At 47.8% G+C, this 25,098-nt stretch overlaps 1 protein-coding gene across 6 annotated transcripts in view; it reads left to right on the top strand.

The window, feature by feature from the left end:
• Positions 1–25,098, top strand: part of BBS9 (Bardet-Biedl syndrome 9) — a 655,958-nt gene that overhangs the window by 15,608 nt on the left and 615,252 nt on the right. For all 6 annotated transcript variants that reach the window (XR_011964809.1, XM_072598867.1, XM_072598868.1 and 3 more), the window contains exons 2-5: positions 3,979–4,101; positions 7,417–7,567; positions 10,006–10,070; positions 17,551–17,664. Coding sequence is in view for 5 of the 6 variants with exons in the window: in XM_072598867.1 (XP_072454968.1) it covers positions 3,990–4,101; positions 7,417–7,567; positions 10,006–10,070; positions 17,551–17,664 (442 nt within the window). In the remaining variant the exon portion in view is untranslated. The remainder of the gene's footprint in view (positions 1–3,978; positions 4,102–7,416; positions 7,568–10,005; positions 10,071–17,550; positions 17,665–25,098) is intronic.

Genomic DNA, 25,098 nt, shown 5'->3' with positions numbered 1-25,098 from the left:
CCTCCTCTCCCCTCCCCTCCTCTCCCCTCCTCTTCCCTCTCCCCTCCCCTCCTCTCCTCTCTTCCCTCCTCTTCCCTCTCCCCTCCCCTCCTCTCCTCTCTTCCCTCCTCTCCCCTCCCCTCCTCTCCCCTCTTCCCACCTCTCAGCATCTCCTCTCTCCTCACTCACCTGAAGCTGCCCTCAGGATGGTCCCTTCATGGTCTGTCTCACTTCTTAGCCTGATCTGTATGTGGCTGTGCTTTGTGTGCCATTGTTAACTGCCCATTGTACCTATCCCCGTGAATGTTACCAAGCATATTGAGCTCAGCCTCCTTATCATTCTCTACCCTGCCCATGGTCTCCTGAACTTCCTTGTTTCTGTCAAAGCTAACACCATCCTTCTAAAGTAAGAAGCATCCTGCACTCTCCAACAATCAATAAGTGTTTATTAAGCATCTGCTGTATACCAGGCATTCTCCTAGGCTCTAGTCTTGCCCTCCAGTGGCTTTCATTCACACGCCCACAAATAAGTATATCCAACATCACTTAAAGGTCACTTTATGGGAGGCTAACGCTAGCAGCTGGGGGCAGGGTGGAGGGGGCAGGATCCCGGAAGGCTTCAAGCAGAACTGTGAAGGAAATGAGATTGTGAGAGGAGGAGTGAGGTAGGAGTGAACCCCAGATAGGAGGAAGGCAAAGGCCTGTTGGTGGGAGATGGAGGAGCAGCACAAAGGCCCATGGGGCTGACCATCACTGTGCTGCGGACACGAGGAACCAGGTCTTGGAGGGCTTTAGAAGCCACAGAGCAGAGTTTCTGTTTGGCCTTTGAGGCAGGTGGGAATCGGTGGTGCCCTACTGGATAGGGCAGTGACGTGGTCAGATACACTCATGTAATTGTTGGATCATGGATTGGATAAGTGAGATGTGAGGCCCAGAGACCAGATGGTTGATGATTTCTGTAGTCCAGGAGAGAGTAGTAAGGCCTGAACTGGAGGGTGGCTATCAGAGTAGAGAAAAGATGTCATGGATGTGGAAAGGTCAACATTTAACCTTGATTGTCTCTCTGGAGTGAAGGGCAGGGACGAGTTGAGAGTCACTCTGAAATTGTCAGCCTGGGAAATGGGAAGGGCAGCGGTGCCCTTGCAGAGATGGGCGTTAGGAAGGGGCTGGGTTCTAGACAGTTTGAGTGTGAGATAGATGCCGGTGGGATACTTGTTTGAACTAATAGGCACCTGGAGATGTGGGATGAGTCAGTTGTGTGCACCGACATGATAATTAAGCACCTGGGAGCTCCTGATGCTGCTAGGTGAGAGAGTGTGGCCAGAACAGGGCAGGTAAGCTTGGCTGTGGATGATGGGGGGGGGGGGGCAGGAGAGCCAAGGGAGAGGGAAGGGGCTGGGAGGAGGGGCACTCGGCGGAGGTTCAGAGAGGTGAAGAATTGAGACGAAGGATGAGGAGACCCCATCCTGAGAGCAGTGACAGCTGAGTGATGAGGGCAGAAGCCAAAGCAGAAAGTGTTGATAGGAAGGTGAGAGGAGGGAGCCATGCTGACTACCTCCCTCCCCCTTCCCTCACCCAGCCAGTCCAGGCCTGCACTGCTCTGCTCCTCCTAATTGGTCTCTCTGCAGCAGATTTCTCTTCTCACCAATTGATCGGCTGCCTGGCTGTGAAAATGATTTTCCTCCAGCTCTGGGCCCGCTGAGCCAGGCCTTGCTCTAATTGCCTCCCCGTTGCCTGTAGTATTGAAATACCCCCTCCCTTGGCATTTAAAAAACCTCCAGTCTGTTTCGGGCTTCTCTTGCCAAGTTTGTTATGCATCTCTGCCTTTCCCACCATGCCCCATGCCTGGAAGACAGCCTTTGCCCACTTTTACCTCTGAAAATCCTAGGTTTCCCTCAGCACTCAGCCATCCATGACTGGCTAACCAAGACCCTCGTCCCTGCCTCTGGAAAGAGCCTTGCATTTCTTTGTGTGCGCATGGTGTTTGTCCCAGTAAAGAGTGTGCTCTTTGGAGGTCAGGGGCTGTTTTGATTTGGTCATTGTGTCTCTAGGGTCTGGTACAGGGCCAGGGCCAGAGTAGGGAATAATAAATGTCCCTCAGTGGCCATCTCAGCCCATGTTTAGAGCATGCTTGGCAGTTGGCAGAATTGTTTTCTTACAGCAACCCTGTGTGTGACTTATGTATCTTCTCCTTTGAGGGGTTTGGCAGCCCTCAGGGCAGTTGTGACTTATGTGACTACTGCCACGTGGCCAATTGAGAGCTGAAACTCGTGCCAGGGCTTCTGACCACCAGGCCAGTGCCCAGAGCATCCTCTGATTGCCTCAGGGGCCACCTCATCCAATCTAGACTGTATCCTACAGATGGATGAAGAGGCAAGTTGGAGCCAGGCTGTGAAAGCCTTAAGCACCAAAGAGGAGTTTGGGTGGGATATGGCCATGCTACTTGGCCTCTTACAGACTTGATTTCTAAGGAAAGGAGCAGGATAAAGGTGTATGTGTCCAGAAAGGGCCACTGCCACGTGAGAAGTGGGGGGCAGTTCCTGGGAAGTGACCACAGTGTGAGAAAGGTCTTGGTACAGTAGTTAATTCAAAAATTGGACCAGATTCGGGCAGGTGCGCACTGTGATACTTAAGAGTGGGAGACTGTATTATATCAGTGATGAGATTCTGTGGAAAAGTCCTGCTGCCAAGGGCTGAGGTAGTTACTGAGGTTCAGTCCCCCTGCCTGCCTGACTTTAGGTCTGGGCATGGGTAAACTGTGTGGCTCCATAATGGTACCAGTAATGATAGTACCTGGAAAAACTTAGGGCTTCCAGGATTCATGGCAGATTCATCCCCTGTGCTGGCCTGCTGGCTTCTCTTTGTCCTCAGGGACTTTCTGCCCCCTGCTCTCTCTCCCCCTCACCTCACTCCTGCTCCCCTTGCTGAGCAGTGGGGGCTCGGGTCACAGCTGCTCTCCACTGTTGTTTTCTGAGACAGAGCAGTGCTGAGCCCAGAGATGGAGCCTGGGCTGTCCAGCTGGGTAGTTGTGTGATTTCTTGGATAATCTGTTTAGATAACAATATTAATTGGAGGACACAAGTGGCTATATAATGTTGGACTTGGAGTCAGGAAGACCCAGGTTCAGATTCTGCCTTAGACACTTATTTGCTGTATGACCCTAGACTTTACTTACGCTCTTTGAGACTGAGTTTCTTCCCCTGTAAGATAAGAGTAGGAAGTTCTTTCGAGGGTCACATGAAATCAGGGAAAGCCCTTTGTAAGCTCAAGAGAGCCAGCTGTCTGTGAGCTGTGTTACTGATACTTGGTTGTGTTACCTTGGGCAGATCATTCCACTTTCCTGGGCATGCTCACCTGGAGGAAGATGCAACATTCTTGCCATGATTTATGAAGCTGATTTCTCTGCAAGGGGAAAATCAGCTTTTGAAAAACATTCAGCTCTAATTCTTGTGAACAGGGCTGAGTGAAATTCTCTCCCCATTTTTGGAGATATAAATGAACTCCTTCAGGATACTAGGTTTCATTTGCCACCAACGTCTTTGGAACCTTGGAAGATTCCTGGGAGACTTTTCCCAGCCTGGTCGACAGAGACAGTGCCTAAGCTCTTTGAAGCCATCTGACTTGATGAGTCAGATTGAAGGGAACCCAGGGTGGGGGACCTTATCACCGGGAGAGGGGCGAGAGCTGCCTCCCTGGTGGGGGTGACCAGGCTGCCTGCCTTCCTTGGAGGCCTGCAGGCAGAAGCCTGGTGATCACAGAGAGGCTTTGCTCTGGGGGAGATTCCTCTCCTGTCTGGGTGGGACCAGATTGCTTCCCAGCTCCCTTCCAGCACCCCAAATCTGAAGTTGTGTGAATATTTCAAATACAAGTTACTCATAAAATGGAGGATTCCAAGTTAATTTGGCAGCTTCTTTTCAAGGCCCCTAAGTCTTATTGATTCCCTTAAAGAGATTCAGGACTGTGAAGATTTTTACCTTGAAGATAATGCTTTATTTTTAGGGTGAAAGAAAATGTCCTTGTTTAAAGCTCGAGACTGGTGGTCTACTGTCCTGGGAGAGAAAGAAGAATTTGACCAGGGCTGTTTGTGTGTGGCTGACGTGGATAACAGTTGCAATGGAGTGGGTAAGCAGAGTTGATTGTGTGGGGTGGGAAGGAAGCCTGTCTGTTTCAGCAACATGTTCTGTCCTGCAGCTTTGCAGCACTGGGCCTGTTGGATAAACGCTTAGACTTCCAGGCTGGAGTCCAGGCCTGTCCATGGACTCTGGAGGGACATGAGAGAATCCATAGCCCAGGCAAAGTAACTGAGGACCAGAGATGGAAGGAGACTTGTGCTTTGTTGGGCAGCTCTTGAGGCTCAGTTCTTGGAACAAAGAACTTGGATTCAAATCCTGTCTCTGCCGCTTACTGTTTCTGAATGAGTCCCTGCTTTGAGTCTCAAGTTTTTCATCTGAGAAATGAGAGGGTTGAGATCCCTTTCTTTGGTACAAGTCTCCAGTGTTTGGGGTTCATGAATGCTTATTTTAGTTTAATAGTAAAGTCACCCAACGGGCAGCTAGATGGATAGAAAGCCCGGAGTTCAAATCTGGCTTCAGATACTTACTAGCTGTGTGACCCTGGGCAAATCACTTATCCTTGTTTGCCTCAGTTTCCTCATCTATAAAATGAGCTGGAGAAGGAAATGGCAAACCCCTCCGGTGTCTCTGCCAAGAAAACCCTAAATGGGGTCACAGAGAGTCAGAAACCACTGAACAGTAACAACCACGAAGTCCCCAAAGAGGAGAGTAGATTGAACGCTTTTCCTTGCTGTTCTGTTAACTAGATGTTGCTGGGCTTTTAAAAATTTATTATTATTTATTACCTTTTAAAATGGCTTCTTGTGATTGAGGAACAGTGTTTTGTTCGTTTCAACTGGTGTTCAAAAACAAAGCCCATCTAGGATTAAACTAATTTATCCTCCTGTAAGGCCTCAAGCTGTTCACAGATAGTGCAGCCAGCGCTGCCAAGGCAGCCTGGGGAGTCCGTTCTAGCGCCTTCCCAGTCAGTATGGGTGGAAAAACCGATCCATCCCAATTTCCCCTACCACTCATTTCTGCTGCCAGTAATGAGATCAGCAGAAAAGGCCCTAGGAAGGCTTAGAGAGGTTAGCTTGGGCAAGTGGATGGGAGAACATCATTAAGCTGTAAGCCTTAACTCTTAGATCACCAGGGAGAAGAAGAGGTGGAGCTGGCTTCCACTGGAGTGTCCACACTTCAGGGTTAGGTCTGGTGGCCTGGGAGAGGCAGTGGAGAAAAGCCCGGGCAGCCTGGGGGTGCTCGATAGACGGATTGCATTGACTGTCTTTTCCAGATTTTCTGAGGTTGTCCAAAAGTCAACAAAGGAGATTTAGCTATCTTTAGCAACTGAGTGTGTATCTGAAAATGGCTTTTTGTCGAGTGTTGACTGAAGTGGTTCTTTAAACCCTGATTAGTTTGCTTGTTAATGAAGGCCATGAACTTTTGTCTGCCAGAAAGGTACTACATAGGAGGTCACTGTGTAGGTTGGTGGTCATTGGCCTACCAGGAAGTCTCTGGAATTTGGGTAGTTCATCCCAATCTGTGGAACCAGGAAGGCAAATAATTCTGTTTTGAAATATTTAATGCAAAAGGACACCTTTTTTATCTTAATGTGATCAGAATATGCTGTTCAGTTGTTTTCAGTTGTGTCTGACTCTTCGTGACCGCATTTGGGGTTTTCTTGGCAAAGATGTTGCAGTAGTTTGCCATTTCCTTCTCCAGCTCATTTTACACATGGGGAAACTGAGGCTTAAGTGACTTGTCCAGGGTCTCACAGCTAGGAAGAAGGGTATGAGAATGGATTGGAGCTCATGAAGAAGAGTATTCCTTATTCCAAGCCTGGTGCTCATCTCCTGTGCCACCTAGCTGCCCTGTTTAGAATACGGTGAAATCTTATTTTAAAAGATATATTTGGAAATTAGGATACTGATTATTTTCCTTCCCTGTGGTACAGTTAATATCGTGCTTCAGTTACTTGGTCACCAAATTCAGATATGAAACCCACAGAGTATGAATCGTCCCTTCTGTTGCTTCTTCTCTGCTCCCTGGTGAATGTTTGATGGGAACAGGGAGATGAACTCTTTGATCCCAAAGCCAACAAATTCATGAGCTTAAAGCAAGAGAATTCAGGTGGCCCCCTGGAGATTTCCAGCATGCCATGATTCTCTGCTGAATGGATAGCCAGGATTTGGAACTGGGGTGCAGGGGAAGGAGGGGTGACACTTAGAGCCAAGATACCTGGGTTTGAATCTCTCCTTTGATGCCTACTGGCTGCAGGACCATGGGCAGATCCCTGCTGTGAGCCTGTTTCTTCGTCCGCCAGTGGGGGATCGTGGTGCTTGTTCAGTCTGGCTCCCGGGGTTTGGAGGAAGGTGCCCTACAAACCTTGCCACTGATGTTGCATTTCTGTAGGTTTGGATCCTAAACCCCTGCTTTTGAATAGCAGCTGCCTAGCTCTGAGGAGATGGCAGTGCCAGCACTGCTAGATGGGTTGGCAACCTGGAATTATTTGTGTTTGTGGATGGGAAGAAGTCTCCACATGGCATGGCATCTCTGGGATCTCTCTGCTTTTGGTTTTATTTTGTGGTAGTTGAAGTTCAGGAAAACAGGGAAGATGACCTATTTCAGGTCTTTGGAGGACCTTTTATCCCATTTCCAAGTGTCTACATAAATGGAAAATGCACGATACTACCCACATTTAGAGCTCTAAGGGATCTTCCTTCTGAGCAGTTTAGATTTTGACTAACATCCTTTTGTTTTGGGGCATGAATATTGAATAAAGAGGCAAACAGATTTTGAATTCACTGCCATTGGGCTGAGAGCTCATGTTGTGGTCACCCCCAAATTAATGGAAGCAAGGATAACATATTGGTGATTCACAGCTCTTTTTGAGAAGCAGTCTGTTACTAAGAAGGGCAGTTGGGGTGGTACAGTGGATAGAGCACCAACCTAGGAATCAGGGGGACTTGACTTCAAATGCAGCTTCAGATCCTTACTAACTGTGTGACCCTGGGCATGTAACTTAACCTTGTTTGCCTGTTTCCTCATCTGTAGAATGAGCTGGAAAAGGAAATGGCAGACTTCTCCAGTATCTCTGCTAAGAAAACCCCAAATGGGGTCATGAAGAGTTAGACGTGACTAATTGACAATACATATTAATTTCTTGTTATTAATATACACATTAGTGACTAATGATTAATGACACATTAATATACATATTAATGGCCAAGAATGTCATTTCCATGTATTTGCTCCTGATAGTGTCTTATTTACAAAGGAAGCAAGGCTTTGACTTATACTTAGCACATATACACATGCAGGAAGTTAGCTTTCTACGGTGGTTTTGTTGATGGTGTCTTCTCCACATTTCTTCCTCTTTCCTCAGATAAAATAGTTGTGGGCAGTTACACAGGTTACCTAAGGATCTTCTCCCCAAACCCAGTAAAAATAGGAGATGGAGCACAGGCTGAAGATTTACTCCTTGAGGTTCATTTACGAGATCCGATCCTCCAAGTGGAAGTGGGAAAATTTGTTTCGTAAGTATAGTTGACAAAAATTACAGTGATTAGTATCTTAATTATGGTAATTAAAGCTTTTGCTTCGCTTAAGACTGACTCTGTCACTTTTCTAAAGTGTCTGTGCCTGAAAGTTACGTGCTGTTTATGAATCCAAACACTTTCCTTGGTGCTCTTGGTCCAGTTGCACCCTGCTTAAGGAGCCTCATTCTGTGGGAATTATTGTATGACTCCATGGGCTTAATAAATTAGACCTTCCAGGCAGCTACCACCCAATTTGCCTGGAACTGTGTATAAATCACCCAAAGCTCCAGGAAAAGGCAGAGTTAAAGAAGTAATTAGGTGTCACTGACCAGTGGTCATCACTTGTTAGCTTCTAAGTGTGGGATTTTAAAATCGACTGCTTTCTATCCTGAAGGATGCCCTCTGTCTGTAAGTCTGCCCTTCAGGGCTGGGCCATGGCAGCAGCCCCCAGTGGGGCCCAGCATGAGTTTGGTATGGCTTCTCTTGCATGGTGTAGTTATTTTGGAGAATGGTCATTTTTCTTGTAAATATATGATTTAAAAAATTTTATTTCCTTAGGTGTGATTATTCTTTGGTCTCTGGAGCACATGGATTCTGTTAAGTGTGCATTCTCTGTGGGCATTTGTCATGCATATGTATTTGGGGTGAGAAAACCCATTAAAAAGGAAGAAAAATGAAGCTATATATCCTCTCTTACCAGAACCATTTTGTTTCTGAGCTGAAGGAAAACTCAGACCAGTCCTGGGTGCTCTCTTTCCAGGTGTCAAAGTGACAAATGTATATTGTCTTCCCAGAGCTGCTTAGCTCTGAGGAATTGGTTGGAGTTCAGGCGCTGCAACAAGCTACTGGGGAATTGAATCTGCTGTTTCTTCTAATGGCCAAATTCCTTCCCCTCCAAAAAAAAAATCTGGCTTGTCCAAAATGTGGTGTAGTCTAATTACACTCTGTGAGAGGACGAAAATGAGAGTGAAAAGGAAAGATGAGACCCATGGGGAAAAACATGGACCCCATCTGTTTCTCCTGGGCAAAATGGAGGTGATGGAATCTGAGGGGCCTCCTCAGTGGGCTTGTGTTTGTTATTCAGCTTTGTTAGCATTTGAAAAAGTGCCTTCTGTGTCCACCACACTGCCTCAGGAAGTGGAAGTGACCCTCTTATTTCAGAGGGTTTCCAGGCTCTGACATAGGCACCAATTGTCAAAATGCCAGGAGGGATGTGCCAGGGCACCGGAAAGGTCCAGACAGAAAGCTGTGGGAGGCCCTGAGAAGGTGGGGAATGTCCCTTTGGCCAACCAGGCATCAGGGAACAATTCATGAAGGAGGAGGCATGAAGCTGAGCTTGAGAAGGGCAGAGGGTATCAACAGGGAGAGGTGAGAAGGACCTGAGCAGGGGTTGGATGCAGAAGATGGGGGAGAGGCCTGAAGGTGGGGTGGTGGTGCCAATGAGAAATAGCAGAGTGGAGAGGGTGGACACATAAAGACTTTTGCCTTGCACACGTTGAGCTTTAGCTGCTGGCCAGGTGTCCATGTGAAGTCAGAGAGGCAGGAAGAGGGAGGCTGGGCTGCATCTGGACATGGGGGAGGATCTCCCAGAGGGGCAGTTGGGTCCATGGCAGCTACCATGATCTCCAGAGCCCAGCTGAGAGATTGTGGGGAGCAAAGGGGGTGGAGAGTCAGGGCATGGAGATGAGAAGCAGCTGCCCTTCCAGAAACCTTCAGGAGAAGAGAGGAGAGGCCTGCGACAACAGCTTGTGGGGATAACAGGCCAAGGAGGAGGGTGTGTGATTGTGTTTGTGTGGTGTGTGTGTGTGCATGTGGTGTATGTGATGGTGTGTGTATGAGTGTCTGTGGTGTGTGTGATTGTGTGTGTGGTGTGCGTATGGGGCGTGGGTGTGGTGTTTGTGGGTGTGGTTGTGTGGTGTGTACGCATGTGTGTGCATGAGTGTTTTTGGTATGTGTGTGTGTGTGTGTGGTATGCATGTGTGGTCTGTAGTGTGTGCTGTGCATGTGCATGTGTATGGTGTTTGTGGTGTGTGCACATGTATGGTGTATATGTGCGGTGTACATGTATGCATCTGTGTGGTGTTTGCATGCTACGTGCATATGTGGTGTGTATGTATGTGTGGTGTGCATGTATGCACACATGTGGCACGTGCATGTATGTAATGTGCGTATGTGCATGTGTGGTGTACACATGTGGCATATACATGTGCGTGTGCATGTATGGTGTTTGTGTGGTGTATGTGTGTGTTGTGGATACATGTGTCTGTGATGACATGAGTAATTTTACATTTATTTTTCAGTTCCAGTCCTTTTGTGAGTGGACAGTTCCCCTAGTCCCCCACTGCACTGGGGGCTGCTTTGGCCCGTCTTTGACCCCTGTATGTTCTGGCTGATAGTCCTGGCACCTGCCTCATGCTCCTTTGTGTCTTTGACAGGGGGACAGAGCTGCTGCACTTGGCCGTGCTTCACCCCAGAAAGCTTTGTGTCTACTCTGTCTCAGGTAAGAAGCACTCTCTTGACAATCTGGCTGCAGCTCCTCGGAACCTCTCAGGGCTCTGTTTCTTGATTAAGGAGATTTCTGGAGGCTGGGCTCCTTGCGCTCTGCACTTAGGTGCTTCTCAGACAGTGGCATTGCTGAGCGCTCAGCCAGGAACATTGGGTTGAAAGCTTTCAGGTGGCCTTTGTGCTCATGCGTCTGCCTCTTTTCCATTAACCTTGAGGCATTTTGTCTGCCTTTTCCATGGTTTGAGGATTCAGAAGAGGATGATAATAGCTTCCTGGGCCTTGATGTTTTGGGTTTTACTTGTAGCACCTCATCTGCTCCAAACAGCTTTGTGAAGTAGGTCCCCATTGTTCAGATGAGGAAACGTGGCTTTCCAGTCTTTGTGGGTAATTTCTAGTTTCCTTCCTTCTGGGGCTTTCAATGGAGGCTTGGATTTCTGGTGCTTGGGATACAGGGGATGCTAGTCAGGTTCTGAATAGGGGGGCACAAAGTGAAGGTCTGGAGAGGCACTTATCCCTGGCTTATGGAATGATGGCGGGGGCAGGAGGAAGCTGAAGAATTCCCAAGATTCTGTGCTGAGGCCTCTCCCTGACCAGTGGCAGCCAGAGCCTCCCGGGGGATGCCATAGCAGGGAATCTGACAGAGGAAAAAGAGAAGGAGCTTTCTCTGGCCTCTGTGGTTTTTGAGAATTAAGAACCTTTGCTGTGAGACCTTTTAGGGAGAAGTGAAAACTACGCTGTGGTTCAGCAAGTGCCCTGGAGATTCCTCGAGAGTCTTCTTCTTTCTAAACTCCCTGGGACATGACATTTTTAGCTCTCAGAGTACCCTGCCTGTGTCTTTTTTTCTTTTTAAATAGCATTTTTAATTACATGTAAAGACAATTTTTAACATTCATTTAAAAAAATTTTGAGGTCAAAATTTTCTCCCTCCCTCCCCCTCCCTCTGTCCCTTTCCCCTAAGACAGTAAGCACTTTGAGATCGGTTCTATGTGTTGCATGTGTTGAAAGAAAGACTGTTTGTTGTTAAATTTGGACGTTAGTCTGACTTTGCCTTAATTCCTCGTTGAAAACGTTGGTCAGATCTCTGTATCTGGCATATTTCTGTTTCTCTACTTTGAGTCCAGAAACCTGGGTTTGGACTCTACCCCAGAGGCATCCTAGCCCTGTGGCTCTGGGCTCCTCAGTCTCTCTGGCCTCAGCTTCCTGTCAGTAAAATAGGGACTCATCACAGCACCTCCTTCACAGGGTTGCTGGGAGGATCAGCCGGATTATGGCTGTAAAGTGCTTTGCCAGCCCCAGAGGGCTCTAGAGAGGGGAGCCATCAGCATCGTTATTAAAGTCTGCCAGGTGTTGCTTTGTCTCTGCTAAACCAATAATGTGGTACATGTTCAGGCTGACATTCGGACTCGGCATAGGCTGATTTCCCATGGCTCTGCTGCACGGTGGCTGGGTTCAGCCCCGTTGGCTGAGCTGCTCTCCCCTGGGCCCCAGGATCCTCGACTTCTTCCCCAGTGGGAGCTTGGCCCAATGCCCCTACCCAGAAGCCCCCCCCCTTCCTGGAAGCGACTCAAATTCTGAGAAGAGTTTGTCTTAATTTTCTGTGAGCGAGTGTTTTCACTGCCTCGAGGACAGGACAGGGATGTCCACTTATTGTCTTTGGGGACCCGACATTGAATGTTGGTCTTGGCTTATAGGAAGCACTGAGACAATGCTGATGAATGAAGGAATTGGTTTGAAAATGGTTGCCTGTCAGTGTGGTGCAGTGGGTAGAGCACTGACCATGGGCCAGGAGGACCTGGGTTCATATCCTGCCAGTGGCACTTACTAGCTTTTGACTGACTTCTCTGGGTCTCTCCTCAGTGATGTTTTTTAAGGTTGAGGGAAACTTGGGCATGCCTGAAGGGTAGGGAAAGGACCAATAGAGAGGGAAAAGCTGAGGGTGTGTGTGTGTGTGTGTGTGTGTGTGTGTGTGTGTGTGTGTGTGTGTGTGAGAGAGAGAGAGAGAGAGAGAGAGAGAGAGAGAGAGAGAGAGAGAGGGACAAAAAGAGGGAAAGAAGAGAGAGATAGAAATAGAGGGGGAGAGGGAGGGAAGGAGGGAGAGAGAGACAAAAAAACAGAGACAGATGGAAAGGAGGGAGGGAAAGAGAGACAGAATCAGAAAGACAGACAAAACAGAGAGAGGAAAAGAGGAACAGAGAGAAGGAGAAGAAAGAGGGAAAGAGACAAAAAGAGGGAAAGAAAGAGAGACAGAAAGACAGGTAGAGACAGAGAGGGGAAGGGAGGGAGGGGGAGAGAGAGAGACAAAGGAGGGACAGAGGGGGAGAAAGAAAGAGTCAAAGACAGAGATAAGGAGAGACAGAGGGATGGGGGATGGAAGGAGAAAGAGACAAGAAGAGAGAGAGAGAGAGTGAGGGAGAGGCAGAGAGAGAGAGGAGAGGGAGAGAGAGACACACACAGAGACAGAAGCAGAGAGGAGAGAGGGAGAGAGAGGCAGAGACAGAGGAGGAGAGAGGTTGATGTTGCTGACCTGGGCCAGGAGAAGGGGAGAGGGGAAGGTGAGGTAGGTGCTTTTATCATCTCCATTTTATGGATGAGGAAACTGAGTCAAACAGTGGCTAAGTGACTGACCCAGGATCACACAGCCAGAAGTATTTGAGTCTGGATTTGAACTCAGGTCTTTGTGATTGCAGTCCCGGTGTTCTGACCATTGAGCCCCACAGAGTCCGGGCGCTGCCAGATGGCAGCTGGAGCTCCACTGTGTTCTAGCTATACCTTGGACGGGCCTTACTCAGGCTCAGTCTCTGAGCCCTGGGATTGTGTGTGTATTTAGGGATACAGATTCCATTCATGTAGAGCACACATGTGTGTGCATACACGAATATACATGTATCTTCATCCATAGACATGCGTGTATAGATACTCATGCACACACGTGTCACTGTTCTTTCCCTTCCTCGCCCCAAACCAAAGCCTTTTGAAATGACTCCATCAGATGAGCATCCCAGACCCCAGCTATGTGTGGCATTATGGCCTGGGGGGTGGGCAGCACAGGACCAGACCGTTTGGGCCTGCAGTGCTACCTATGCCCCCCACCCCCCCAGGTCTGTAGACACGGTGTGCATGTTTCTGGGCTAGCCCTTGGGAATGGATGTGCAGCACGTGGCCGCCTGGGAATCCTGAAGTGTTTTTCTTTAGACTCTCCTTTGTCTCCCCATCTCCATCTGCAGACCCCCCAGCGAGGCCCGCTCCAGCCCTGTCTTTGTGTATTCTGTGTCCGGCACTGCACCTGCGATGTGGTAGGCACTCGATCGTGCATTGATCACCGCCAGACGTCGGCATGGGCAGGACACTGCTATTACAATGTTAGTGGCTATAATGACTGGCATTTAGAGAGTGCTTGAAGAGCGGGAGGGCTCTTTACAAAGAGGTGGGCCATTATTCCTGGCAGAGGCCTGGGGTCATTAAAAGCACCCCACAGCTCCCTCCAGAGCCCTGTGCCTACCCCCCTCCCATTCAGCTCTGGGAACCGCTCCCTGTCCATTTATCCCATCTGCCCCAGATTGCAGTGCTGGACAGTGAGCTCCCCGGGGCGCCTATTCAGGGGCCGGCCTCCCATGGCTGCGTCCTTTCTGTGTGTGTGTGGGCTCTGGCTGTGCTCCCTGGGGTGGCCTGCATCTCATTTGGGGCCAGGCCTGGAGGAGAGTGGCGCACGCAGCCATTGTGGTCGCCCCCTGGAGCATCTGGTGCCCTGAGCCTAGGTAATTGGCCGTTTTTGTTCTTAGCAATGCGTTCTGCAGAGGGACATTCTTCCTACAGGCTTCCATTGAGCTCGGGCACATGCATGTCTGTGACCCATCAGTGTCCTGGCATCAGCATGCTTTGGTCAATTTCATTTCCCTTCGTGGGTAAGCCAAGGGTGCCCTCTAGTGGCTGCTGCATGCAGTCTGCATTTCTCACTTTGGAAATCACCCCTTTGTCTGGGCTGATTGAACAGAAAGCCCTGGGCAAAGCTCCTCAGGGTCATGAGAGGGGGTCTGGCTGGTCCCTCTGCAGCAGTGGATCATGGGAACTGCCTCTGAATGACCAGGACGTTTCCAGTGCCAATAGGTGACCGTTATAATCACCAATAAGACCCCATCTTCATGGAGCACCATCAGGCCTGCCAGACGCTTTAGTGTATCAGCTCATTGGCCTGCGCCACCATTCAGGAGGGTACCTTTTATGTCCTAGCCCTTCTCTGCCCTTGCACAGCCATCACGCTGGTTCAGCCAGTGCTGTGGCCGGAGCCTTGTCAAGGCTCTCCTGGCTCCAGGCTGCTATTCACGGAGCTGGCTTAGGGGTCTTGTCAAAGCACAGGTTGGAGCACGTCACCCCTGTTCTCCCTGTCACCTCTGAGATCAGCTATGAAGCTGGCTTCACCCCACCTTTCCAGATATATGCCTTCTCTTCCTGCTAGTAATAATCACCAGCATTTCTATGATGCTTTGAGAATTGCAGAATGCTTTACACATGTTCTCCCAGTTGATCATCACAACAACCCTTTGAGGTAGGTGCTAGTATCATCCCCATTTTACAGATGAAATGGAGGCTGAGAGTGATGAAGTGACTTGGCCAGTGTCCCAGAAGATCATCCTGACTCTGTCCCTGCACCCCCTGGCCCTCTGGTCTAGCCCATCTCTTGGGTGATTCTCCATCTCTGTCCCTTTTCATTGTCCACTTCCCTTTTCACATCTGCCTCTTTCTTTGAGAGAATCATACCTAGCTCAAAGACTCCCCTTCTCCAGTGACCTAGTTGGGTAGAAATTCTGGGTGTAGTTATTTATGGATTTGCTGTGCTTTTGATAGAATGATACACCTTGAGTACCAGGAGAGACAGCCTTATTTTGGTCTGTGTCTCCAGAACCTTTCTAGGTGTGGGGAAAGGGATTTCCTCCGGCAGCAGTTCCTTACTTGGGTTGTGTCCTGGACCCTTCTAGCGTTCTAGTGAAGCCTGTGGATCCTTTGGCAGAAGAAGATTTCAGAACTCTCCAGACCTTTTCAGGGAGCCTTGGGCTCACCTGCTGGCCTGTGGCTTCTGCCTCTGCTCCTGTGAGAGCACCAATGGGTGCTCTTGATCTGCTAGCTCTTGAGTGTGCCCAGGGAACCCCAAGTCAGGCCCCTGGGGAACCTCTTCTCCCCAGTGTTTGGGAGGCCATTACCAGAGCCAAGTGCCTGGAGGTGCCCCTCACTCTTGATGTGCATGCCTCCTTTCACTTCTCCAAGCCTTGGCATCATCTCTGGCTTTGGCCTTGTGCTTTTCTGAGCCAAAATTTTCTTCTACATATCTCTGCATGTATTGGTGAATTTTGTCTTGGTTCTTGGATACACTCCAATTGGTCCCTAGGTTTTTAATAGACATCTGGGCAATACCAGGATTTGTAAACAGTTGCCACAGAAGTGAGGTTGTAGCACAATGGATAGAGAGCATTGGACTTGGAGTCAGGAAAACCTGAATTTGAATCCTGCCTCAGACAGTTACTAGCTGTGTGACTGTGGGTAAGTCACTTAACTTTGCCAATCCCCATTTCCTCATCTGTAATAATAGGCATGGCTGGCATTTACATAGTGCCCTCCACTTCCATCACCAGTGGCAGCTAACACCAGAGCCTGTGAGCTCAGCTTCACTATGTTAGGGTTATTTTAGGCTTATGATTTGTGATTTACTTATGATTTAGACTTTAGATTTATGACGTCTTCCCCCCCAACAAAAAGCTGTTTTTTCAGAATATATTTTTCACTTTGACCAAATCAGAGATTTTATTTGCGTTAAAAAAATGTGTGTGTTTTCTTTCTCTTCCCCCCATCCCCTTTCCAACAGGGACAGACAAATGTGTGGGACAAACTTTCTCAGGTCAGGATGTGGCTGCCTTAGCTTTGATGGTCTTCTGGTCCTGATGCGCTTGCTAGCTGCCAGGCAGCTGCTGAGACAGTGGTCAGGGTCTTGCCCTTTCTGTTCTGTGTTTTTGCAAGTTTGGGGTAGTATTTTGCTGAGTCATGCATATATAGTAATTAAGCTATCCGTTGTGCTGTTTGGGGGCTTTTTAGTCTAAGTGTTCTGGGTATACCTAAACTGATTTTATTTTCAGCATTGCTGAGTCAGCAGGACCAGGAAAGCTTTCTAATCTTACCATGCCCCAGAAGGGTGACCCTGAGGATTTTACCTCATTGGTAGTGTTGGAATGTCAGCCTGTCTAATCATGGAACGTTTTATTCATTTCTGTTCGATTGATAGGGTTTTTGTTTGATCTGTCTAGTTGGTGGATGTGTTTTATTTTGCCTGAGAATACATGTCCCAACCACCATATATATATATATGTGGCCTACAATATGCTTACTGTGAAAGGAGTTAAATAAAACTGCTCTGATGGCCTCTTTCCAGGTATGTGCAGGTGTTCCCCAAGGCTCCATCCTTGGGCCTGGCTTCTGGACACTGCCTCCTGCTGCCCCAGGGCCTCTCCCTGGTCACCCCAGCACCTGCGGGGCAGTGCTCTGAGCTGAACTCAGGATCTTTCCCCAGGTGTCTGTACTTCGGAGGTGCTCTTTTGTCTGCTGGATCCGTGACCTGTACCAAGTGCTTCCCAAGTCCTCCCCATGTTGCATTCTCAGTTCTCCTCCTGTCCCTCCCCTCCCCTCTTCTGTCTTTTGGGTATCATTTGTTTACTGAACTCTATGTGTGTTTTTTTCCCCTGTGGAATGGAAGCTTCCTGTGGGCAGGTAGTGATTCCTTAGTACCCATCATAATGCTGGCACATAGGAGGCACTTAATGAATGGTTGTTGAAGCCAATGAGCCAAGCCTCATTTTAATAACGTGAGCTCAGGGAATACGCTATTAGAGACGGAGTTTTATGCTTTAAATATTCTTGTTTATTGTGACTTCATCATGTGGTCTTTCTTTTGTTTGAAGGAGAATCTCTTTGGCAGGGTGGCTTGGATTTCCTGGGCTCCTTTGGTTCACGGGGGGAAGCGGATGTATTTTATCCACTAAATTAGAACAGACTTCATAGGGGGCTGAGGTGTGTCCACGGTGGGATGGGAAAAGAGCATCATTTGAAAGGAAGTGGGGGGTTTGGGTCTCAGGTCCTTTGTGTGTCTGTGTGTTCATGGTTTCCTAATGACTCCAGTTACTCCAAGGAAAATGAACTTGGTTTCTTTTATAACTGAAGCTGAAAGTATTTGGGGAATCAACCGTCCCCTTTGGGACCTGTCCTGTCCTGAGGAGGGGTCCCAGGTGGGCTTTCTACCCAACAGTCATGCAGACCAGGCCCAGTCCAATAAGAGCGGAACTGTCAGGACCCATTCTCTTTGACCGGGGTCATGCTGTGCTATTGAGGGCAATTCCCAGAATTCAGGAAATGAAGGTCTCCGATACAGGTCAGGAAGTGAGAGCAATCATTCACCTTAAATCTAAATACAAAATCATGCTTTTCTGTTTTTGTAGGAACTCTAGGTAATGTGGAACATGGGAACCAGTACCAGATCAAGCTTATGTACGAACATAACCTGCAGCGTGTTGCCTGCAACATGACATATGGACCCTTTGGTGGCGTGAAAGGTACCGTAGGTTTGTCTGTTGTTTTAAATGCCAAGCACAAAGCAAGTCCAGCTGAAAGTGACCAGCTGCCCAGGCCAGGGAATGAGGCAGATCGACTCTGGCACACACAGACGCCTTCCCTTTAGACTGATCTTTAAGTAGCCATACTCAATCTCTTCTGATACCATAACAAAATCTGTCCCAAATTGTGGGGTTTTTTATAGTTATTACTTTATTTTCCTTTTCTGTTCTTTGGAAGTGGTTGTTTGAATGAAACAAAGTCCAGCCATTGGAGTGAACATTTCACAACTTCGTGTTATATCCAGATTACTAAGTTAAAAGCACGTCACAATTTCTGTTCAACTTTCTTGCAAATGTTTAGAGCTTTAAAATGCTCTTAAGAGTCTCACAGCTACTCTCTGGCTTCCCTTCTCGCATAGCCAAGTTGTACTGATGTAGGGAGCATCAGGGCCAGGGTTGGCCTCATGGCTGTGCTAATGGTAACGATGCTGTCAGAGGCAGAAGGGGGTGCAGGTTTCTCAGCAACTGTGAGCGTGTGTGTGTATGTGCGCATGCATGTGTGCCCTTGGCCTAACTGGCCATTTGCTGCATCAGAGATGGAAGACAAAGAAAGAACCTTTCACAGACACACAAAGTGGTTCCCCCCAGGACAGGCAGTCATCTGAAGGAATAGAGGACCTGGGCTTGGGCCATGATAAACACCTCCCTTTAGACCCTGAGCCCCCTCCTCAGCTCCAGGGAAGCTAGGCCCTGTGACTGCCTCTTCCCCTGTGACAGCCTCCACTTCTCTGAGCAGCCCAGTGAGTACAGTTCTCTCTGGTGCTGTGGAAGGGGCAACGTCAGACACAAGCCGACTTTTGTTCGTGGGAGTGGCTTTGAAGGAACCCTGACCGTCTGCTTTGCTGCTGCCCGCTGAGGATGCTGAGGCCTTAGGTTTGGTCCTTGTTTCCCCAAGCCCAGAACTTGGAGCGAAGTGCTTAGTAAATACTTGGGCATCGTTGGTGGGTCAGAGCTCCAACCTGTCTTCAGCTCCGGAAAGGGGGTATGGGGAGATGGGATGCTTGGTTTAGAATCCCAGCCTCATGGCCAGTCTGAGTCCCTCTGACCTTCTAACTGTGAGCCGGCTGAGCCTCTAGATAAGGGGGTCCTGCCATCGGAGAGCCAGGGAAGCATCCCTAGGACAGTGTGGGCAGCCCTAGGGCACTGCCATGTCCTGTGGCCTGGCTGCCACTAGAGGGTAGCGGTGTGTAGTCTACAAGGCCCCAGTCCAGAAACTGCAGAGAAGGGGCTGAGATCAGAGGAATGGTCTTGGAAGGGATGTCGCCTCTTCCCCATCCAGGAGGTCTCTGATTAGAAAATGGAAATGACCTCTGAAGGCCCTGTGACAGAGAGGGGAACCTGTGCTCTGGAGGGCTCGACCAGAGGCACTCCAGATAAGCTGTCCCTTAACACCTACCATGTACCAGACACTGTGCTATGTAAGCCCCAGGGACGCCAAGAAAGGCACAGATGTCATCCCTGATCCCAGGGAGCTCACCTTCTAGTTCTGGGGACACTGTATAAACAACCACAGACACACAACATGCATACACATGTGCATGCAGATGCTTATGAATGTGCAGATAGGATACATACATGTGTATATAAACATGCATAAATGTGCATATGTTTTGCACATACATATGTGTTTGTATACGCAGGCATAAACAGACATGTATAAGTGTGCATATGTTATATACATGTGTGTATGTATGTATATTGGTAGGGATGTATAAGTGCATATATTATACCATAAGTATCTATAAACAGACATTTATAAATGTGTGTATGTGTGTATGTTAATCTCAAAGAGAAGGCTCTGGTGCTGGGGGAGACTGTGAAGGGCTGTTGTAAAGGTAGCATTTGAGTGAGTCTGGAAGGAAGTGAGCGGATGGTGAGGAGGGAGAGCCATCCAGGCCCGTCTGGGCAGCCAGTGCCAGGCCTCAAAGTCAGGAGACAGAGTGACCTGAACATGGAACAACAGGCAGGCCAATGTTGTGTACCTTTCACTGGAGGTTCAGCCTCTTGAACATCCCAGGGAGGGCTCCCCAGGTTTGCTACAAAGGGATAAATTTTTCAGCCACAAAAGCTCTCAAAGACTGTGGGAAAGGTCCATACAAGTGAAATTCCTATATTCACTTAACATATACCAAGCACCCACCATGTGCCGGCCCTGAACTTTGTGCCAGGAGTAAGACAAAGACCAGAACAACAAAAAGCAATGTGTGCTCTTAGGGATCTTACATTTCCTTTGGGGTTGGGGAGGGGCCCGGTGCATATGGATGAGTCAGAAATCATGGAAGCAATGCCAGGCATGACCTCACCATCATGAAAATCAAAAGATATAAGCTATTGAAAGCACTTTGGGACAGGTGAACCTCGGTCCAGTCTGAGCTGCTGTTAGAGGTCTGTCCACCACACCCTATGGCCTTTCGCTCACAGATGTCCACCCAGGCTGTGCCTTGGCATTTTGGTGGGGTTCTTCCAGTGCTAGAGTGACCTGTGGAACATCATTGAGGAAGTGTGGGATAGGCAAAGGAGGTGAGCAGGACTTAGCGAGTGACAGCCACCAGTGTTTCTCAGGTCTGCAGAATGTAAGTTGTGGGTTCTTTCAGAGGGTTAGTGGAAGAATGCAGGTGAGAGGATGAAAGCCCTTGGCTTGATTGCAGTTTGTAATGATGGAGGGACGAGCCACAGTGGTGAGTTCGAGAATGATCCGTTGATTCAAGTGGGTTTTTTGTTTTTATTCAGTTTTTTGTACTCGTATTGATGCATGTGGGCTTTTATTTTTGGTTGTAGATTGCTGAGTGTTTTATCACAGAAGCTGAACAAATCACAAGCTAAAAGGCCTCGTTGGAGGCTGACAGATCTGGTGGTGAGGATGTTCTGAGGGGGATTTTGTGTGTGTTTCTGTTATAAAGCTTAGAAGATTTGATTTTTCATCATACCATAATTCCTAATGAGAAAATAGCTATTTGAGATTCCTGAGGTACTGAATTTAGAGATCGCTGAAGGACGGCCAAAATTAATATCCTCTGCTTAATAAAAACTGACTTTCTGGTGTTACCAAGTTTGAATTCATCTCTTACTCTTTTTGTAAATAATATTTTATTTTTCCCAGTTACATGTAAAGATAGTTTTCACATTCATTTTTTACAAGATTTTGAGTTTCAGATTTCTCCCTCCTGTCCCCTTCCCCCTCCCCAAGATGTAAAGCAATCTCATGTAGGTTCTGTGTTTGCAATTATGAGAAGATCTTTCCACATTTAACATGTTGTGAAAAGAAGAAACAGAACAAAAGGGAAAAGCCACAAAAAACAGAAAAAAAAGAGAACAGTATGCTTCGATCTGCATTTAGGCGCCATCTTTTTATGATATGATTCAAATGTTTTCAGTCATCATATGTTATTTGGGTCAAACTTAAGAAACCAAACCAAACAACCGATGACCCTCTCTGTGCAGCACATGGGCTAGAGGGCAGCAGCCCCCCAGAGACCAGAGGTGGCCTTATCTTTGAAAATGCTATAAACCCTGCTCTTTCTGTCTTTCTCTCTCTTTCCCTCTCCCTCCCTCCCTCCCTCCCTTTCTCTTTCTTTTCACTGCAGAAGAGTCCATGTGACCATCAGATGCTGCCATCATCTGGACAACAAACGTCAGAGCACAGTTCTGGCTGCATGTGGCTCGTTTTGTTTTTTACCAGGAATAGTATGGCCATCAGTCTAGGCCAGTGGGATCCTCATCCCCCTTTTCATTGCCCTTCAAATTGTTTCCTTCCCCCCCATATCTCACGTGCTCTGTCTTCCTACTGAATTCATTTCATGATCCAGTGATGCCTGATGGGAAATTGGAGTTGTGTGGGGCCGTATTGCAAATTCTTTACTGTTATATGATTTTCTCCCTTTCATTTATGTTCCTTCCTTTAGACATTTTAATTTTATTTTTCTGAGTTTTATTAGTTTCCTTCTTTATATTTTTAATGGCCTCAGTCATTTTCCCCTGCCTTTTCTGACATTTGTTTCAACTTTCAGTTCAGTGGGAGGTGTCTATCACATTCTGCTCCAGCCCCCCCATTGTGGGAAATACCACGGAGGTGGAGACGACCCAGCCCCAGGCAGCGGGCAGCAGCTTCCTGCCTGATTTCACCAGCCGCCTCAATTCATGGTTATTCTTTACTTCACTTTTTAAGTCAGAACTTGTGGGTGCAAGGTTTGGGTTAATTGTGGACATGGTTTTAAACTTTTTTAGATTTACATTTTAATATGGTTCAGACAATCACTCAGGAGTTTTGCTGGCCTCTTCTGCAAGTTTAACACCTCAGTTGTAGATATTAGCTTTCTTTTTAAGATTAAAGCTATATATTCATATATATATATGAGAAATATATGTGTGTGGACATGAACATAGGTACCCACATCTATGTGCGTGCGTTAATATCTACCTATCTAGTCAGTTGTCTGTTATTAACGCAGCAGACATTTAATAAACATTAGTGGACATTTACTAAATGCCTGCTATGCCCCAGCTCTGTGCTAAGTGCTGGGTATTCAAATACAGATAAAGATTAGGAGAGTCCCTGCCCTCAAGGAAAAGTAGTCCTTGTGGTGCTGAAAAAGGTTGGGGTGAAGGGGAGGGGGCATGTTGGAAAGGTCCCAAGAAGTCTCCAAGCAGTATAGTGGGTAGTTAATGGGGAGAAGCTGTGTGAGGCCCTGGAGTCCCTGGCCAGGCCCACCAGTCAGAGGAAGAAGGGACTGAGGGGAGGGGAGGACCAGGCAGGCAGGCCAGCCTAATTATATTTCCCAGTGGTGAGCTTCCTATCTGCCTCTCCCTTCCCCTCTTCCCCCAGGGCTGGGTCAGTGTTGGCTTTTCCATCCAGGACCATCTTGGGGCTTTCCTTGGGTCCGGGAGCTCACAGTTCTGCTTCCCCTTCTGCTGACCAGCCCTGTTCTGCCTCTTTGAGTTTCTGGTTTTGGCTGAGGCCTCTTGTTTTGATTTCATCAATGGAAGGAGTTCTTGGCTGGGAAACTCCTCTCATTGATGTGGATGGAAAACTTGTCTGAAATGGGCGGTCTTAGGGTAGAGCCTGAGGCGCTGGAAGTGACTCCACCAGGGTCTCTCAGCTTCCTGTCTTCAGGGTCAGTCCTCAGTCCACCATACTAAGCTGCCACCTTGATAAAACTAATACCAACATATCCTTTTTCTAAACTTTTCCCTCAAAAGCCAGTCAGTTCTCTGGGCCAGTGTTTGCCCTATTAGGGTCTGCCCTTTGTTTTACAGCTCATGGGTTTTGTCAGTTGGCATTGTCAAGAGCAGGGAATCTTAACCTGGGTCTGTGATCTTGGTGTAAAAATACATTTTGAAAGCTACATTTCATGTGGTGTGTTACTTTTAAAATCCTGTGCTTTTGATTTTATATGTCTAAACTCATTCTTCTGAGAAAGGGCTTCAGCACATGCTACAGCACATTGCCCAGGGGGTTCCAGACATCACAGAGGTTAAGAATGACTCCCTGGTGTAGACGCTTCTAGTTTTTCCTTCCTCCTCTCCTCCCCTTGACCTTCATCTGATGGTCAGAGCAGTGGTGAGAAGTATATTGGCATTTCCCACCCCCACTCCCCCAAAGAGCAGCACATTTAGAGTCCAGTGCCAAATAGTTTTTCTGTTATAGGGACTAATTATTTATAATTTTATCAAGTGTTCCAATCTAAGACAAGTCACCCTTTTTAGTATTGATAATCACATTTACATATTTTAAAAATCTTAGCACTTTCCCTGCTCTCCATGTCTTCATAGTCACTGATAGCTGATGTTTCTGTAGCCTTACTGTGTGCCAGGTACCTAACAGTTATCTCGTTTGATCCTCCAACAACCCTGGAAGAGAGGTGCTATTATTATCCTCATTATAGATGAGGAAACTCAGGCAAGCAGAAGTGAAATGACTGGCCCAGGGTCACACAGCTAGTAAGTGCTGGATTTGACCTCAAGTCTTCCTGCCTCCAGACTTGTGCTCTACCTGCTGTGCTACCAGCTGCCAGTGGGAATATGACTTTTTTTTACATATTCATAGTTAATACCTAAAACTAATTTGGAATGGTCTTTCCACCCTTCTTCCCCTGTGGTGGGAGGTGGTCCTGGCACTTGATTCCTCTGTGGCTCTGACAGGTCATACGGTCTGCCTGGGTCCCGTTATCCTGTTAGTGAAATGAAACGGGCAGATGAAAGGATTTCTGGGCCTCCTCCTAGATTGAAGATTCTGTGTCTCTACCGTTGTTGGGTTAAAGTTTCCTAGTTCTGGGATCTTCGGAGCTTACAGAGACTGACCATTGAATAGTAGATCAGTGATGTGATGCAGAGAGAGGCAGGTTTATCAGAATAAATGAATAAGCCACCCTCTTTTCACTGTTCTGGATGTCCCCTTCTTTTCTGCTCTCTCTTCCTTGATGGTTCCCATTGCCTACCTACTAGTCATGACTCAAGCTGGGCTTTGGAGCCAGGTGCACCATGTTCTATTTCCATTCCACCTCCCCACCCTTCTTTGTTACCATCCCTGCTGTGCTCTAGCCAGACCGCACTGATTATGCTCTAAAATTTGGCCCCTCTGTCGAGGCCTGATTCAGATGATGGGCCTCTAGCCAGACACGATCCTTCAGAGCTTAAATTGTCTAACTTCAGGACTAGCAAAGACCTTAGGAGTTCTGTGGCTTAGCTCCTGGTCTGATGGATTTTACAGATGAGCAAATCAAGGGCCAGGTAAGTGAGTTACCCAAGGTCCCAGGGCTCACCAGGACCCTGCAAGGATCTGAACTCAGATCCTTTCTGCCATTGCTTGTCCACTTGAACACATTCCCTCTCTTCATAAGAAAAGTCAGTGTTTCTCTTACCCTCTGTTTTATCTCATAGTAGAGTCCTTTCTGTGTTAGCTTGTCCCCTCATCAGACTTGAACCACTGGCAGGGCAGGAGTTAACATGTGCTGTTTGCCCCAGTAGCACAGGGTCTTGTATAGAGTAGATGCCTGATGAATGTTTGGGTTAATATTAGATGACTGCTGTTGTTCAGTCACGTCCAACTTGTCATGACCCTATGGACCATAGCACGCAGGGCCCTTCTAGGGGGTTTTCTTGGCAAAGATACTGGAGTGGCTGGCCATTTCCTTCTCCATTCAGAAGTCTCCACTATGAGCCGTCCACCTTGGGTAAGCCTAGCTCATCGTTGCATTCATCTACTTTCCCCTCTGCCACAACAGGCAGTGACGGGGGAAGGGGAGAAATCCTAGGTGATGGTCACACTCTGGTTCAGAAACTGTTTTTCAAAGTGATCAAACTCTTTTGTTGAAACTGTCTAACAAAATGGACAGGCCTCCATGACGTGGTTGCTAGAGTCTGGTGATGATGCCAGAG

The sequence above is a fragment of the Notamacropus eugenii genome, chromosome 3 (assembly GCF_028372415.1).
Source record: "Notamacropus eugenii isolate mMacEug1 chromosome 3, mMacEug1.pri_v2, whole genome shotgun sequence".
Lineage (NCBI taxonomy): Eukaryota > Metazoa > Chordata > Mammalia > Diprotodontia > Macropodidae > Notamacropus > Notamacropus eugenii.
The sequence above is the reverse complement of the archived record's forward strand: the minus strand, read 5'-3'. Positions and strand labels throughout refer to the sequence as shown.